This window comes from Schistocerca nitens, chromosome 8, assembly GCF_023898315.1.
Source record: "Schistocerca nitens isolate TAMUIC-IGC-003100 chromosome 8, iqSchNite1.1, whole genome shotgun sequence".
Lineage (NCBI taxonomy): Eukaryota > Metazoa > Arthropoda > Insecta > Orthoptera > Acrididae > Schistocerca > Schistocerca nitens.
Window position 1 is genome coordinate 384,151,896 of NC_064621.1, and position 19,691 is coordinate 384,171,586.

At 38.2% G+C, this 19,691-nt stretch overlaps 1 protein-coding gene across 1 annotated transcript in view; it reads left to right on the top strand.

Annotated features, from left to right (window-relative positions):
- Positions 1 to 15,592, top strand: part of LOC126198857 (sodium channel and clathrin linker 1-like) — a 97,432-nt gene extending 81,840 nt beyond the window's left edge. Inside the window, exons 7-11 of the mRNA XM_049935446.1 lie at positions 2,988 to 3,130; positions 14,572 to 14,807; positions 14,937 to 15,062; positions 15,164 to 15,268; positions 15,349 to 15,592. Of these exons, the coding sequence (XP_049791403.1) occupies positions 2,988 to 3,130; positions 14,572 to 14,807; positions 14,937 to 15,062; positions 15,164 to 15,268; positions 15,349 to 15,517 (779 nt within the window). The 3' untranslated portion in view covers positions 15,518 to 15,592. The remainder of the gene's footprint in view (positions 1 to 2,987; positions 3,131 to 14,571; positions 14,808 to 14,936; positions 15,063 to 15,163; positions 15,269 to 15,348) is intronic.
- The last annotated feature ends 4,099 nt before the right edge of the window (positions 15,593 to 19,691 follow it).

Below are 19,691 nucleotides of genomic sequence, written 5' to 3' on the forward strand. Positions count from 1 at the left end.
GCAGTAACAACTCCTTATGTCTGCAGATAGCTTGACAATGGCCAAGAAGTTGAAATAAGTTTGTATCACCAGAAAATAAGTCTTTTAAAAAGTCTTTGAATATCTTAGTGGTTTAGCTTGCTATGCATACACTGTAGCACCAAAGAAACTGGTATACACAGGCGTATTCAAATACAGAGATATGTAAAGAGGCAGAATATGGCGCTGCAATCGACTATGCCTATGTAAGACAGCAAGTGTCTGGTGCAGTTGTTAGATTGGTTACTGCTGCTACAATTGCAGGTTATCAAGATTTAAGTGAGTTTGAGTGTAATGCTATGGTTGGTGCATGAGCGATGGGACACAGCATCTCCGAGGTAGTGATGGAGTGGGGATTTTCCTATACGACCATTTCACGAGAGTAGCGTGAATATCAGGAATCTGGTAAAACATCAGATTTCTGACATCCTGCAAGAACAGGACCAATGGCAACTGAAGAGAATCATTCAACCTTCTGCAAATTGCTCAGATTTCAGTGCTGGGCCATCAACAAGTGTCAACATGTGAACCATTCAACGAAACATCATTGGCATAGGCTATTGGAGAAAAGGCCCACTCATGTACCCTTGATGACTGCATGACACAAAGCTTTGCACCCTGCCTGGGCCAGTCAAGAATGAAATTGGACTGTTGATGACTGGAGACACGTTGGCTGGCCGGACGAGTCTTGTTTCAGATTGTGTCGAGCAGATGGACATTTACTGATACAGAGAGAATCTCACAAATGCATGGATCCTGCATGTCAGTGGGGGACTGTTCAGGCTGGTGGAGGCTCTGTAATGGTGTGGGGCATGTGCAGTTGGAGTGATATGGACCCCCTGATATATTTAGATACGACTCTGACAGGTGAAACGTAAATACACATCCTGCATGATCACCTGCATCCTTTCACGTCCATTGTGCTTTCTGATGGACTTGGGCAATTCCAGTAGGACAATGTGACACCCCACATATCCAGAATTGTTAATGAGTGGCTCCAGGAAAACACTTCTGAGTTGAAACACTTCCACTGGCCACCAAACTCCCCAGACATGAACATTATTGTGCATATCTGGGATGCTGTTCAGAAGAGATCTTCACCTCCTCATACTCTTATGGATTTATGGATAGCCCTGCAGGATTCATGGTGTGAGTTCCCTCCAGCACTACTTCAGACATTCGTCAAGTCTATACCATGTTGTGTTGCGGCACTTCCGCTTGCTCGCAGGGCTCCTAAACGATATTAGGCAGGTTGGCTCTTCGGTGTATAATGTCCTTACAAGACATCTATAATGCTGCAGATCCAGAAGAATGTAAAGTACCTCCTAGATCTTATTCGAAAACATATCTCCCGAGCTGTATCCTACTCTCACACTCTTGAGTAAAACAGTTCCCACTTCCAAAAAACAGAAGCAACTCCCCTTTTCACCTAGTACTGCCAAAGCTTTGACTGCTTCAATAATTTACTCCACCAAGACTAACATTCTCAAATCAAATCCTGAAATGAGACACTCTCTCACTGTTATTCTCCCCACATTACACACCTAATGTTGCTCTGTTAACATCCTATCTAACCATAAGACTATCCCAAACCATTATCCAAGGTCGCCACCCATTCAATCATCCCCTGCCCCCATTCTCCCTGTAGAACTTGCTGCAGCCACCCACTAACCCACTACCATGTAGTCCAGCCCCACCACTAGTAAATCCTGTAATATCAAAGACAGAGCAACTTGCAAAATAATTCATGTTGTATATCAGCTAATGTGTTCACTACATAGCATTTTATAAAGGTATTACCACCACTAAATTGACTGAAGGATGAGTGAGGATAGAAGAGCTGTCCTCATTGGACTCCCTGTACCCAGCCACTGAACATGCTCTGCAGCATGACTCTTTACTTCCCACTCTGTTCTTATTGTCTCTGGACTGAACCTGACACAGTGGTTACCAATATAACATATCTGGCCACTTTCTCAGAAAGATCCCCCTTCATCTTTGTCTACCCTTCTCCTCACTGCAGTTGAGTCTCCCTCATCTTGGAATACATGTCCTTCCTTTTCAACCTTCTTCAGCCTATCTCTCACTCCTTTCCAATGAAGGAACTACTAGTTCCAAAAGCTAAGTAGAACATCTCTTTTATTTATGTACGTGTGTGTTGGCAATACTGTACATTACACCTCCTGAAGTTAAGTACTGGCAAACATTTCTCTCTCACTATTTATTTGTTTTCTCAGTTAAATTTCTCTTTGATGCAGTATCACTGTAACTCAAACATTAGATTATTTCACTAATATTCTAGAAAGATGCTTGGTGGTATAGACTTTAGTAGCTTTTGATGAATACTAGGATGGTTCCTGTGAAAGTGCATAGCCAATTTCCTTCTATATCCTTTCTCAATCTGGATTTGCACTTTGTGTCATCGTCCATACTTTTTTTATACTGGGTTTTGCCAACAAGCAGACAGTACTGTCTGCCAGTGAAACTTCCCAAGTGCAGTGTAAACACTTTTTAGCTTTACAGTTTACTCCCTCTAATTAGATATCAATCTAGGTATCTCTCTGGTTGTGTTGCATGTTCTACTCAAACTAAACTACTTAACTTTAAAGGTTTCAGTTTGTACTACATTGACATCACATCTGGAAGTAGGCAATAATGCTTCATGTTTGACAGTGAACTGATAAGATTTTCAACAATTTGTATGTCTTTGAAAGTCATATCTGATAATAAAATCAGTTTACGTGTAGACAAGAATAACAACCTTTTCAAAGTCACTGCCAATTATTATTTTATTATTATTGTTACTATTACTATTGCTATTGTAATTGTTCACTGTATTTAATTATTATTCACTTAATTTAATGATATGTACCTAGATTGCAGCAATGTTATGCCACTACTAAGGAATAAAAAATAAAAAAAATGCAGTGTTGTTCAATCAGTGACTCTTATTTATCTTTAAAAAACAGAAGAGAATGTTCAGCTCCAGAAAGCTCTGCAAAATGTATCTGAAGAAGTTAACAAGAATGTGAAGAAGGAAACTGACTTAGTGAAAAAGCACTGCAATTCTAAAATGGAAATTTTTCTTCATGATATGCGAAACCTTGAAATGGTAAGCTGTAATTAGGACCCAGACTTTAACGACAAGTCATATTTTTTTCTGAACTTTAGAGTGAATTTTACAACAATTTATGAAAGAATCTGGGTATTATAGTACAGAAAAACATATTTTTATTGTGCATATAAAGTCATATTTAAACCTTTTTAATGATAGTTCATATTTCTGCAAACTTTTGCCATGGTAAGTTATATATTGGTCAATTTTGATCAATGATGCATATATTTGTCATATCCATAAGTATGCAAGAATAAAAACATGAAAATGTTGCTCAAGTGACAATCCTTGTAGGATGGAAATAATAAATAAAAATGAGAATAGACAAATTCATTTGCAGCAAATTGATGGGTGGCCTCTCATTGCCCCTTACATCGGCACCTCTTACTTGCCTGGCACATTATACTTCTCAGCTGGGGCAACTGTGCTAAAAGATCAAGGTCACGGTGTTGCAGGTGGTTACATGTGTTTATTATGACTGTGTAGATGTAGGGACAGGAAAATTTCATGAAAATGATCATGCAAAATTAGCAGTTTTTAGCAAAGTAATGCAAAATTGGCAACTTTTATTATATATTGCATAATTTATAGCTTTGCAGTGTATAAAAATATTATAAAAATAAGGTCAGCAATTTACCAATACTCATAACTGATAGTTACTGAATGTTAAAACTGCATATTGGCTTCTCACCTCCTCAAGGCTGGGGGTTCATGTATGATCTTAAAATGAATTCCGTTTCCTGCATAACAATTTCTGTTTTGGCGACATATATAGCACAGAAATTAGGAAAAGAACTACTAATTTGCCAGAAAGTGACACCAAATTTGACAAAAAAACTCCACCAAATTGGACAAAAAAAGCACCACTAAATTAAGTGAATTTGCAAAAAAAAACAATACTGAATTTTGAAAAGAAAAAAAAAAACTCTAAGAACTACACAGATTTGGCCAAAACACAGAAATTCGCAAAAACACTGAATCATCCCACTGATTCACCAGGTTGAAGATACCCATTTGGTAAAACAGTGAATCCAACTGCACAAAAACATCCGTAACTGTCTGCTGCACATCCTCATTCAACGGGAATTGTTGACCCTTCGAAGCCTTTTTCAAAGGACTGAAGACATAATAATTGTGCGGGAAGAGAGCCAGACTGTAGAGCAGGTGTTTGAATGTCTTTCATTTGAGTTGGCTGGCCTCCCAGATCAACCGGCGTCTTGTGTTGAATTGCAACCAGCAAGGAACTCGGCACATCATTCCCTAACAGCAGTTTTCAACAGACATGCTGCACCATACACATTCTTCGTTTTCTGATTGCTGGCTGCTGGTGCTTGTCCTTCGGCAGCCATGAAAATGCTTGGATGCATTTGGTAATAATGTCGTTATGGTTCACATTTTCCCGTTTACTGCACACTTGTTGGAAAGACACGAATGCCATACCAATCCCTTGGCTACAAATCAGTGCTTATAAACATCTACATACATACTCCGCAAGCGACCATATGATGTGTGGCGGAGGGTACCCTGTACCACTACTAGTCATTTCCTTTCGTGTTCCACTAGCAAATAGAGTGAGGAAAAACATCTACATCTACATTTATACTCCGCAAGCCACCCAACGGTGTGTGGCGGAGGGCACTTTACGTGCCACTGTCATTACCTCCCTTTCCTGTTAGATTAGATTAGATTTACTTTCATTCCAATTGATCCGTAGTGAGGAGGTCCTCCAGGATGTGGAACATGTCAGAAAAACAACAATACATGACAAATATTTACAACTAAAACAAATAAGCTAATGTACCACTCCACAGGTCCCAAGTGGAATGATCGTCATTTTTTAATGAACACTAAGAGTCATTTTACAAATACTAATGCACTAAATTTAAGATAAAAAAGTTTTTTATTTATTTATAAGGTAATACAACTACTGTAATACTTATTTACAATGAACACATTACTGCACTGAAATGGTGCAGAAGTTAGATTATACTAACACACACACACACACACACACACACACACACACAAATTTTCAATGAACACATTACTGCACTGAAATTGTGCAGAAGTTATGTTGTACTTATATACAAATTAGTTGGTTTTACTAAGAAATTCATCAATGGAGTAGAAGGAGTTGGCCACCAATAAATCCTTTAGGCTTCTCTTAAACTGAATTTCATTGGTTGTTAAGCTTTTTATGGCTGCTGGCAAGTTATTGAAAATGTGGGTTCCTGAATAATGCACACCTTTTTGTACAAGACTAAGTGACTTTAAATCCTTGTGAAGATTATTCTTATTTCTAGTATTGATTCCATGAATTGAGCTGTTGGTTTGAAAAAGTGATATATTTTTAATGACAAATTTCATTAAGGAATAAATATATTGGGAAGCAGTAGTTAGTATCCCTAGTTCCCTAAGCAGGCTTCTGCAGGATGTTCTTGAGTTCACACCACATATAACTCTCACTGCACGTTTTTGTGCCCGGAAAACTTTAGCTTGGCTTGATGAATTACCCCAAAAAATAATCCCATATGACATTATGGAATGAAAGTAAGCATAGTATGCCAGCTTTTTCATTTTTATATCCCCTATGTCTGACAAAATTCGCATTGCAAACAGAGATTTGTTAAGACGCTTCAGAAGTTCTGTGGTGTGCTCCTCCCAGTTGAATTTATTATCAAGCTGTAATCCCAAGAATTTAACACTGTCCACTTCTTCTATCTTCCTGTCATCGTATGTTAGACATATACTCTTGGGACACCCCTTACAAGTTCTGAACTGCATGTAGTGTGTTTTTTCAAAGTTTAGTGACAAAGAATGGGCTAGGAACCAGTGATTAATGTCCACAAATATTTTATTGGCTGATCTTTCTAAGACTACATTTGACTTGCTATTTATTGCAATGTTTGTATCATCGGCAAACAAAACAAACTTGGCATCTGGTAATGTTACTGTTGAAAGGTCATTGATATACACAAGAAAAAGTAAGGGCCCCAAAATGGAACCTTGTGGGACCCCACATGTAATTAGTTCCCAGTTGGATGAGGCCTGATAGCTTGATACATGTCTCTTTCCTAATAACACCCTTTGTTTCCTGCCAGAGATATAAGATTTGAACCATTTTGCAGCATTTCCTGTTATACTATAATATTCTAGTTTACTTAAAAGGATATTGTGATTTACACAGTCAAATGCCTTTGACAGATCACAAAATATGCCAGTTGCCTGCAATTTTTTGTCTAATGAATTAAGCACATTTTCACTGTAAGTGTAGATAGCCTTCTCAATATCAGAACCTTTTAGAAATCCAAACTGTGACTTTGACAGTATGTTATTTGAGATAAGATGGTTATAAAGACGACTGTACATTACTTTTTCGAAAATTTTTGAGAATGCTGGCAACAGTGAAATTGGACGGAAATTTGATGCTATTTCTTTATCTCCCTTCTTAAACAGTGGCTTAACTTCAGCATATTTCAGCCATTCAGGAAATATTCCACTAATAAACGACTGGTTACACAGATAGCTTAATATGTTACTTAGCTCAGAATCACATTCTTTAATTAACTTTGTTGATATTTCATCATACCCACTAGATGTTTTTGATTTTAAAGATTTTATGATGGACATTATTTCTGTTGGGGTAGTGAGGGTCAAATTCATATTAAGGAAGTTACTTGAAATGTCTGGTCTAAGGTAATCCATAGCAGCATCTACCGAACCTGACAACCCCATCTTTTCAGTAACAGTTATAAAATGTTTGTTAAAAAGTTCTGCAACACTATACACATCTGTCACCAATGTATCATTTACTCTTAATGCTATTTGTTCCTCTTCATGTCTGGTTCTACCGGTCTCCTCCTTCACTATATCCCATATTGTCTTTATTTTGTTATCTGATATGACTATCTTTTCCTTGTAATATATTTGCTTTGACATCCGTATTACAGTCTTTAATATTTTGCAGTATTTCTTATAATGTGCTATAGCATCAACATTGGAAATGTTTCGGAGTGACAGATACAGTTTTCTTTTTGTTTTACAAGATACCCCTATTCCTCGAGTAATCCATGGCTTCTTTGTAGACTTTGCTCTAACCTTGGTAAGTTTTGGGGGAAAGCAGTGTTCGAATAAGGTAAGCACTTTATTAGCAAAAATGTTATATTTTTCATTCATGCCATGAACGCTGTAAACATCAGTCCAGTGAATGTCTCTGAGGAGTGTCCTAAAATAATCAATTTTTGGCTTACTGATTACCCTTTTGAGCTCAGATTTAACAGATTTTATATCCTGTTCAGTATTAACATTTAACAGAAGGAACTGCATGTCATGGTCCGAGAGGCCATTGACTATTGGTTTTGTAATATAATTTTGTTCATTGGACTTTTCTATAAAGATATTATCAATGGCTGTTTGTGAGCAAGTGGCTATCCTAGTGGGGAACTTTACTGTGGGAATTAAGTTGAATGATAGTGTTACTAACTGAAACAAGTTCTTATTGGGAGAGTCTTTAAGGAAATCTACATTGAAATCACCAGCAACCACTATTTCTTTGTTTTTGGTTGTTAAATGGGCCAGTACAGCTTCAAGGTGGTTGACAAACAGATTAAAGTTACCTGCAGGTGCTCGATATACACTTAATATTATGAAGGATTTTTTGTGAAATTCTAATTCTGTTGCACATGCTTCCATATGCTGTTCTAGGCAAAATTTATGAATGTCTATGTTCTTAAATTTATGACAGTTCCTGATGAATGTGGCAACTCCTCCTTTCTCCATTTCTGATCTACAAAAGTGAGATGCTAACCTAAACCCTGTAACACTTAAAAGTTCTATACCAGTGGTCACATGATGTTCAGAGAGGCAGATTATGTCAGCTGGGTTTGAAGACTCTAATTCATCTATGCAGATAGTTAATTCATTAATTTTATTTCTCAGTCCTCGAATATTTTGATGCAATAAAGATAGCTGACATTTCTCATTGACTGAGTTAAAATTGGGTGGAGTTAAAATATCTGCTGACAGTTGAAAATTCTTAACCAATGGCTGTTTATGCTGATGTAATAAGCTGGAATTATGTTTTTTGATTTCTTTCTCAAACTGAAGATTTGTCTCAGTTCTAACCTCTCTTAAAATTTGCTTTCTTTCTGTCCTCCCTACCCTAAAAAAGGGTCTTTTCTGAATCCTATAACCACTGGTATTTTACCACTCATGACAGTGCCTCCCCCCTTTAACTTTCCTGCTATTTCCCCAGTCAATTTACCCTTCCCCTTCCTGTTGAGGTGAAGGCCATGCCTAGTATAATCCCACCTACTGAGAGAATCAACAGGAACCACACCAATGTGTGACCCCGCACCCGACATGAGCAGCCGTTCCAGCTCCAAATTAACTCTCCTGACAGAAGAGTTCAAATGAGGTCGGTCATGGCGCCCAAGAACAGATACAAACTCAACACTAGTATGCTTCGATGCTGATGCAATCTTCGCCAGGTCACACTCTATACTGTACCCAGGATCTCTGTCGATACTGTTACCTGCCCCACCCACTATAACCACGGTGTCTTCCTTAGTGAAATCTTTGCAAAGTGATCCTAAATCCTCTGTCACCTGCTCCAGACCAGCACTAGGTTTAAAAAAATTGGTGACCTGGTATTCTGATCCTAGTTCATCCTGCAAAAGTTGGCCAACACCTCTTCCATGGGAACTACCTAACAACAACACTTTCTTTCTCTTTACTGATTTCCCTACATTCTTACTTTTCAATTTGCTGCTGAAAGTTTGTTGTGCCCTGTCTACACCTGCAACTGCTTGAGGCTCACCAGCTTCTAACTGAAGCAACAGGTCAAATCTATTTTCCACATTCACCATAAAGCTGTCAGACAAAGTTCTAGGCCTGTTCCTCCTGTTGCCTGTTGCCACTTCCCACCTCTCTTTACCCTTCTCCCTCCTTAACCTGTCAAGATCTCCCCTGGCCTTGTCTAACTCAGCCTGAAGGGCGGCAATTTTCCCCTCCTGTTCTACTATCTTCCTATCTCTACTACAAATCCTACAAAACCACTGATGAGTCTCATTTACTTCCCCTATTCCCATGCCACTACAGTCACCCACATGGAAAAAACTACAGCACCCATCACACCAAAGCCCCGACCTAACAATTCTATGGCAAGTCAAGCACTTTTCACTCATGATAAACGTAATAGTTTATTAAGAATAAGTCAGTTAAATTACAGATAAACACGAAAATATGGTTACACAAATTTGGCCTTATACGCAACTGTTTACACAACTGTGTGTAAACAAAAACAAAAGTGCAAAGTTTCTGAGACAACAACTTAAACTTTACGCTACTTTCCGGAAATGCTAGTTAAATAATGAAGAGGTACGCTAAGTTAAATTGCTGGAGAGAGCAAGGAACAACTAAACGAAATTCTATAGATTTGATTCAGCAGAACGTAAACAGAAAATATGACTGTACGGTCTTTTCGTGTTTTCTGCTATATTACGTAAAGAAAAATGAAACCTTTAATGGTAGACTTAAACGGCACACTAATCCACTTATTTACCACGTATTCAGTACTAATCTATATGTTTTATAATCTAAAATGACTTATCTTTACGAGAACACCAAAACTCGCGCTAGTCGCCTGGCTGCAGGGCTGCCAACCCCTGTATGGTTCGCGGGAAGAACGACTGTCTGAAAGCCTCCGTGCCCGCTCTAATCTCCCTAATTTTACATTCGTGATCTCCTCGGGAGGTATAAGTAGGGGGAAGCAATATATTCGATACCTCATCCAGAAACGCATCCTCTCGAAACCTGGCGAGCAAGCTACACCGCGATGCAGAGCGCCTCTCTTGCAGAGTCTGCCACTTGAGTTTGTTAAACATCTCCGTAACGCTATCACGGTTACCAAATAACCCTGTGAAGAAACGCGCCACTCTTCTTTGGATCTTCTCTATCTCCTCCGTCAACCCGATCTGGTACGGATCCCACACTGATGAGCAATACTCAAGTATAGGTCAAACGAGTGTTTTGTAAGCCATCTCCTTTGTTGATGGACTACATTTTCTAAGGACTCTCCCAATGAATCTCAACCTGGTACCCGCCTTACCAACAATTAATTTTATATGATCATTCCACTTCAAATCATTCCGCACGCATACTCCCAGATATTTTACAGAAGTAACTGCTACCAGTGTTTGTTCCGCTATCATATAATCATACAATAAAGGATCCTTCTTTCTGTGTATTCGCAATACATTACATTTGTCTATGCTAAGGGTCATTTGCCACTCCCTGCACCAAGTGCCTATCCGCTGCAGATCTTCCTGCATTTCGCTACAATTTTCTAATGCTGCAACTTCTCTGTATACTACAGCATCATCCGCGAAAAGCTGCATAGGACTTCCGACACTATCTACTAGGTCATTTATATATATTGTGAAAAGCAATGGTCCCATAACACTCCCCTGTGGCACGCCAGAGGTTACTTTAACGTCTGTAGACGTCTCCCCATTGATAACAACATGCTGTGTTCTGTTTGCTAAAAACTCTTCAATCCAGCCACACAGCTGGTCTGATATTCCGTAGGCTCTTACTTTGTTTATCAGGCGACAGTGCGGAACTGTATCGAACGCCTTCCGGAAGTCAAGAAAAATAGCATCTACCTGGGAGCCTGTATCTAATATTTTCTGGGTCTCATGAACAAATAAAGCGAGTTGGGTCTCACACGATCGCTGTTTCCGGAATCCATGTTGATTCCTACATAGTAGATTCTGGGTTTCCAAAAACGACATGATACTCGAGCAAAAAACATGTTCTAAAATTCTACAACAGATCGACGTCAGAGATATAGGTCTATAGTTTTGCGCATCTGCTCGACGACCCTTCTTGAAGACTGGGACTACCTGTGCTCTTTTCCAATCATTTGGAACCTTCCGTTCCTCTAGAGACTTGCGATACACGGCTGTTGGAAGGGGGGCAAGTTCTTTCGTGTACTCTGTGTAGAATCGAATTGGTATCCCGTCAGGTCCAGTGGACTTTCCTCTGTTGAGTGATTCCAGTTGCTTTTCTATTCCTTGGACACTTATTTCGATGTCAGCCATTTTTTCGTTTGTGCGAGGATTTAGAGAAGGAACTGCAGTGCAGTCTTCCTCTGTGAAACAGCTTTGGAAAAAGGTGTTTAGTATTTCAGCTTTACGCGTGTCATCCTCTGTTTCAATGCCATCATCATCCCGGAGTGTCTGGATATGCTGTTTCGATCCACTTACTGATTTAACGTAAGACCAGAACTTCCGAGGATTTTCTGTCAAGTCGGTACATAGAATTTTACTTTCGAATTCACTGAACGCTTCACGCATAGCCCTCCTTACGCTAACTTTGACATCGTTTAGCTTCTGTTTGTCTGAGAGGTTTTGGCTGCGTTTAAACTTAGAGTGAAGCTCTCTTTGCTTTCGCAGTAGTTTCCTAACTTTGTTGTTGTACCACGGTGGGTTTTTCCCGTCCCTCACAGTTTTACTGGGCACGTACCTGTCTAAAACGCATTTTACGATTGCCTTGAACTTTTTCCATAAACACTCAACATTGTCAGTGTCGGAACAGAAATTTTCGTTTTGATCTGTTAGGTAGTCTGAAATCTGCCTTCTATTACTCTTGCTAAACAGATAAACCTTCCTCCCTTTTTTTATATTCCTACTAACTTCAATATTCAGGGATGCTGCAACGGCCTTATGATCACTGATTCCCTGTTCTGTACATACAGAGTCGAAAAGTTCGGGTCTGTTTGTTATCAGTAGGTCCAAGATGTTATCTCCACAAGTCGGTTCTCTGTTTAATTGCTCGAGGTAATTTTCGGATAGTGCACTCAGTATAATGTCACTCGATGCTCTGTCCCTACCACCTGTCCTAAACATCTGAGTGTCCCAGTCTATATCTGGTAAATTGAAATCTCCACCTAAGACTATAATATACTGAGAAAATTTATGTGAAATGTATTCCAAATTTTCTCTCAGTTGTTCTGCCACTAATGCTGCTGAGTCGGGAGGTCGGTAAAAGAAGCCAATTATTAACCTAGCTCGGTTGTTGAGTGTAACCTCCACCCATAATAATTCACAGGAACTATCCACTTCTACTTCACTACAGGATAAACTACTACTAACAGCGACAAACACGCCACCACTGGTCGCATGCAATCTATCCTTTCTAAACACCGTCTGTACCTTTGTAAAAATTTCGGCAGAATTTATCTCTGGCTTCAGCCAGCTTTCTGTACCTACAACGATTTCAGCTTCGGTGCTTTCTATCAGCGATTGAAGTTCCGCTACTTTACCAACGCAGCTTCGACAGTTTACAATTACAATACCGATTGCTGCTTGGTCCCCGCATGTCCTGACTTTGCCCTGCACCCGTTGAGGCTGTTGCCCTTTCTGTACAACTGTGTATACGCCTTTGTATGAGCCCTAATTTCTCATCTCTTATCTTCATGGCCCTTACACACAATGTATGTTTTTGGCAGTAGAATTATTTGGCAGTCAACTTCAAATACCAGTTCTCTAAATTTTCTCAATAGTATTTCTTGGAAAGAACATCACCTCCACTCCAGGGATTCCCATTTGAGTTCCAGGAGCATCTATGTAACACTTATGTGTGGTTTGAACCTACAGTAACAAATCTAGTGGCCTGCCTCTGAACTGCTTCGATGTCTCCCTTCAGTCTGATCTGGTACGAATACCAAACACTCAAGCAGTACTCAAGAATAGATTGCACCAGCATCCTCTATGCAGCCTCTTTTACAGGTAAATCACTCTTTCTTAAAATTCTCCTAATAAACCAAAGTCGAGCACTCAACTTCCCTACCACAGTTTTCACATGCTCATTCCATTTTATATCGCTTTGCAACATTATGCCCAGATATTTAAATGACTTGAATGTGTCAAGCAGGACACCAGTAACACTTTATCCGAACATTATAGGTTTGTTCTTCCTAATCATCTGCATTAACTTACGTTTTCCCATGTTTAGAACTATGTTTTATTCATCACAGAAAATAGAAATTTTAGGTCTAAGTTATCTTGTATCTTTTGACAGTAACTCAACTTCGACCCCTTACCATACGCCACAACATCATCGGCAAACAACTACAGATTGCAGCCCATCCTGTCTGTCAGATCATTTATGTGTACAGAGAACAACAGCGGTCCTATCACATTTCCCTGGGGCACTTCTGACGATACCATTGTCTCTCATGAATATTTACCATCGAGGACAACATACTTGGTTCTATGATTAAAGAAGTTCTGGAGCCACTCACATATCTGTGAACTTATTCCATATGCTCATACCTTTGTTAACATCCTGCAATGGGGCGTCATGTCAAATGCCTTCTGGAATTCTAGATCTATGGAATCTGCCAGTTGCCCTTCATCCATAATTCACAGTGTATCATGTGAGAAAAGTGCAAGCTAAGTTTCACAAGAGCGATGCTTTCTTTAACCTTGCTCATTCATGGACATAAGCTTCTCAGTCTCAAGAAAGTTTAATAAATTCAGACTGAGAATATGTTCAAGGATTCTGCAGCAAACTGAAGTTAAGGGGTATTGGTCTGTAATTTTGCAGATCCATTCTTTTACTCTTCTTACATGCTGAAGTCAACTGTACTTTTTTCCAGTCATTTGGGACTTTGTACTGGGTGGGAGATTCATGATAAATGAAGGCTAGGTAGGGGGCCAGTTCTGTCGAGTACTCTTTGTAAAACCGAATTGGAATTCCATCCGTACCTGGTGATTTATTTGCTTTCAAATCTTTCAGTTGTCACATCCATACAGGACTCTGTCTGATGGTCGAATGATGGTGTGTTTACATGTTTCTCCAGTGTGAACAATTTCTTGAATGTCTTAATTTAAAACGGCACTGGAGTCATGATATGTTGCATGTACCGCGCATACTGTATTAGGTTTTCAAAAAGTGATCAGTTGGTACAAAAGTGTACTTTCCTAAAGTATTTACACATGCAACTGTCTCCTTTTAACGTAATTAGGTAAGGATCCGTATAAAATCACTGTAATGTTATAGTTATAAATGTATAGATTTTTTTATGATGATACTAACTGCACATGAAAATGTTCAAAGGTGAATAAATATTCTATTCTGTTCCTGTTTCTGCAGCAATGCCCTCAAATGGAAACTTTTTGATTGCCACTTATACATACAATATATGTGTGTGTTGGTGTGTGAGAGTTGTGCAGATTATCAAATCCTCACTGGTGTCTCAATAGTATAAACCATGTCTTCTGTCACACGCTTGTTTTTATCTTGAAATCTTATGTTAATAGTGTGGAAAAGCCAATATTTTGATTTTGTTTATGCATTATGTTGCAAAAGCTTAGTACTAAGTAAATGAAAGTAATGTTTATTGTGTATAATGTAGTATGAAATATTAACAGAATCTTAAAGAACAAAGTGAGAAACTTGAAAAGGCTCAGCAGGAGTGCAAGAAGCTTGAAGAAGAACTGAGGAAAGTACACACAGAAAAAATGATATTTGCAGTAAATAGCAACAAACACACAGAAGAAAATCTCAAAGCTCTATATCAACAACTACATAAAGCAGAGAAAGATAAGCTGCAGATTTCCAAAGAAAAGGATGAGCTCCTTACAAGAATTCAGCACATCCAAGAGAGGTAATTGAATCTGGCAAAAAAATTTAAAAATGATGGTTTTGTACATAACATGATACGACTTAATGCCTCTCAGAAATCTGATGCCTCTCTGATATCTCATAAACTTTTTCTCTTACTGATGGTAAATAGGCACACATTGGAGATACAGGAACAAATGCAACAGTATTTAAGCTTAGAACAGCATGTGGCAGAACTAACTGTAGCATTATTAAAAGCACAGTCTGGCGAGAACAAAACAGCTCTTCATAGCATTAAGTAAGCTGAATATGGTCAAGTGCTGCTCATTTATATTAATTTGTTGAAATTTATCTATCAATCATTTTCATTCAAAGAACTAATCTCATTTATGCTTACAGGGAAGGCAGTTTATTAACTAGTTTACAGGAACTAAAGAAAAAAGAATTGGTGACAACTAGTGAACTTCAGCATCACCTCAATGCACAAATATCTTTAAAAAACAAGTAATAAAAATTTATTTTATGAATATGAAAATTCCACGGACAAATAACACTTGATATTCAACTTCAATTAAATCTTTCAGGTGGGAGAACACAGTATTAAGCCTCACCGAGAAATTTGAATCTCGAATAAAGAATCTGCAACGGCAAAGAAATGAACTGAAGATTCGAAATAGATTTTTAGAAAAAGAATTGCAAAGAACATTACGAGAGATGGCTTTTGACCATACTCGGTTAGACAATAGTACCTAATGTTCATGTGTTGTAAGTGCATTAGTCTTTTATTCTTCCTTATTTTCTGTTTTGACACATAATCTAATGGAAATAATGCAGGGATATGCTATTCTAGTGATTTTCTAATAATTGTATTGTAATTTATGTACTATCATATGGTTTTGTAATAAAATAAATAATCATGAAATTTATTGAATAAAAATGGATTATTAGTTAAATCATCTCTGTGTCTCAGAAATTAGGGGTAGGTGGTGATTTAAGTAAAATTTATTATAGGATAACAGAAGCTAACTTTAGAAACTGGAGAGTCGATCGTGCAAAAAAGAAGAAAAGGCTGTAGAAAACAATACTATTCAAAAATTAAATAATGAAGTTGCCCTTACAATATTGATTGCACTCACTGTTAATACACCTCTTGCCATGCCCAACTGCCTCTCCCAAACCAGTCTAACATCCCTATTCGGCACTTGAAGCCAGTATAAAAACCCTCTACCTTTCATTAATAACAGGATGTTAAAAGCTCTCTGGTAACTGGTGGACACTGAAACTTGCATCTACAATGCAGGTAGTAACTTAATGACGTCTGAATAAAAGCAGGTGTCAGCTATTTAACTCAACAAAATGGTTTTATTCTTGCAAGCAAATACAACAAAAGATATCTCATTGCTGTTCAGAGTTATTTGTCTTATGAGAGAAGTGGGATGTTTTAAGATGGAGGTAACAGTTTTTCCAAAATCAAATTTTAACTTTCTCTCCTAAGGTCGGAAGATTGAACTTAAAATTCCACTTTCAGATACATTGGGTGTACAGTTAATTTACCTAAAAGGGGATGGCTAAGTACACTGCTTCAGAAAATGCAATTGTGTGGAATATTGAAAGAATGGTGTGCTTTACGATTGTCTTAAGTTATCTTTATCCCTCATTCTGTTGACATGTTATTTCCACTGTGTGTGTGTGTGTGTGTGTGTGTGTTCAGTTATTGTCTCTTTAATAGTATACACATTCAACTAGTTACAAATGGTTTCATTTCTGATTAGATAACATTCTTGTGCAAACCTTCATTTTCCTGAAGAATCTAATCTCTGCCCCTTGTATTTTGGTGTCATCTTTCTTCTTATTTATCCAACTCTTGCTTCCATAAACCAAAAAAAAGGCATCACTACAGTTTTGTAAAATTACACTTTTGCATCTTCTTGGATTTTGAAGGTAAGTGTTCAAAATCAAACAGGAAAACCAAGAATGGAATGTAGCAATGTGTTCTGTTTGTAGTTGTATGAGTTAGTGAAGACCTTAATTGTATGAGTCTGACATCTGACCATCACTTTAGAGTGTATGGAGGTGGGATGCACCAATGCACATTTTAGGCACACAGCCTCATGCGTAATTCGTGTTTTGGGGCAGCTGCATTTATGGATATCAGACAGTTCTCACTTTTTGCTAGGTAATTTGATGGTTGTGTGCTAATAAAAGAGAATCCTCCTGTTGTCCAGCCCTACCAACATTTTTGCAATTGGAATGTCTTTTAACAGATAATGCTTGTGCACTCCAAGCCTCAGGAATTGACCGAATGGAATAGAATGTGGAATCTACTGACATGAACCATAGTAAATTCACTTGGGACACATTGAAATTTGCTGTATGTCTGCACTGGAACCTTTCTTACACACTGGCTCCCTGCAGGAAAGCTACCACCAAAACTAAGACAAGCTTGAGATGCAACGATCTTGTGAACAGAATGCTAAGGATGATGTTAGCATGCTACAATGCATATCACACAGTGTGTAGGGAAGCAAGTTATTCAAGGTTATTGGAATGATGTGCACTTTCAGACAGACTGCCTTTCCTTTAGTTATTGTGTTGTCTTTATTTGACAGTGAAGTTAAATTTTGGTGGCTTCATGAAGCTTATTCTTTCTTAACCTCACCTGCCGCCTCATGGAACTGAAGCCCACAAAGTTTACAGATACCAGGGGTTGTCATAAAATTTTGGCTGTTCAGGAAATCACTTCATTGCCATTCTTAAAATGTCTGCCACACAGTCGTTTATTGTCTGACTGTCTTGTGCAGGATGACCCTGGGAATTGTCATGGAACGGAAATATTCCCTTGAGCAGCTTTCTGTGACTCTTAACACCCGCGTGTAACCAAGTCAGATGTCAATAATATGCTTCTGCAACGTTTTGTTACTTACAAGCAAAATCTGCTATCACCACATCATGGCGGTCCCAGAAAACGTTCAGAATTACCTTGTTCAATGATGGTTCAGTCATCTTTTTTGGCAAAGATGAATCCAAAAATTTCCATTGCCTGCTTTACTTCCTTGTGTCAGGGCCATAGTAATGCATCCAGCACTCATCCTTGGTGGTTAGGTGACTTACGGAGTCATCTGAATTGCTTGACACAGCTGCAACATTTCGGCTGCTGCATTGGTTCAGCAGGCTTTTTGGTTGTATGAGCAATCACAAAACCTAGCATGTGGCGACCTTTGTTGTGTTGAAAATGTTATGTAAGACGAAAACTGATTCATGATTGATTTTTAATTTTTCCATCATAACATCGATTATGGTACACACCAGATCCTCCACCTCGTTTGTGTTGCCCAATATTTCACAGATATGCACTCTGGCACTTTGTTCTCTGTCTTCACACTTGTTTGCCCACTGTGGAAGTGTGTATGCCAGCTAACCACTGTGGCATATGATGTACATTGTTGTCACACACTTCCATGCACTCAGCACGGATTGCTGTGGTGTCATTCCCCTTCAAATGCAGATAATGAATTACCGCCCAACAATTGACTTTATTGATAGGCTCTGTCATTTTGTTTTGACTTCTCTTGCAATCTGCTACAGTACAGTGTCATGGAGAGTTTTGTGTATACCAGATTTGCAGACATGTGCCTGCTAAAAAGCAAAAATTAACTATACAACTTTTTTTTGAGCTGATGGTTTAACCTTTATGGCAGTGCTCATTAGCTGCTGTCATTGACAGCAGGAAACTCTTAAGAGGCAATCTTCAATGCTCTGTCTCTCACAATAGTGGTTGAATGTTTGAATGACATTGTTGTGGCACACTGTAATTAGGCAGATGACTTGTTGACAATCCTTCGTGACAAAAAATGCTAATATGTGCACAATCTAAGCTTGAAATCAACTTTCAGGCATGTCAACAGACCAAACAGTGTACCCAAGGCACATTGTATTACTGACTGGAAAGTCAATTGACTAGGATTGAACTGATAATGCAGGTTTACTTTTCCTGCACTACATCGCTATATAGAGATGTCCTGTGATCGGAAGAATATTGAGAAAGAGGTTTCTGACAGGAAAAAGAAAATACAGACTGTGCTAGTCAAGGGGTTTCAGAACACTTTTCGAGCAATTTATTTAGTTTAGCTATTGTACTGCCAACTGGGATTGTATTCTTTTTCATGTATTGTTTATTTACTATATGCAAATAGTAGTCACTGACATAGACACAATTTCATTCTTGTTTAATTGCCCTATTTCCAACTTGATTCAAAGTGTTTTCAAAATCTATAAAATCAAATATGTTTTTTCAGATTAAATTCCTTGTATTTCAATGTAAAGATGCTTTTGGGAAACTTTTAAAAAAAATTAAATTAGATTTTATTCCGTGGAGAATTGCATCAGATGGAACTGTTATTCTATTGTTCAAGAAGTTTGAATATACAGCAGACTAACACCTCTAATTTCCTTGAGTAGAACCATGCTTAGTAAAACGCGGCAGTATTCAAACTGGGATAGTTTTACCTCAGACATCTGAATCTGTTCCAACAGGGACAAGTGCTATCAGTAGTGCCTTAGTTTTACCACCATTTGTCAAGCAGTATTGTTATAAGGCAGCAGTGTGTGTTTGTGCATATAATAAGCAAAAGGTACCAAATTTTGAAAATATAGTGCTGTTTTTGTTTTGTAATGGTGATTTCATATTTTCTCCTTGGTTTTACTGAGCATATGTTTGTGGGACTTAGCATAACCAAAGAAGCAGCAGCTTTTTTAGAAATTAGCAGCTTTTTTGCTAATTTACTTGATTAAATTTAACCATCATATGCATAAACAGACAAAATGCTGGACATGAGAAAACTATTATTTATTGTATTCGTTAGAAAATAAATTTAACCATCGTATGCATATACAGACAAAATGCTGGACATTAGAAAACTATTATTTA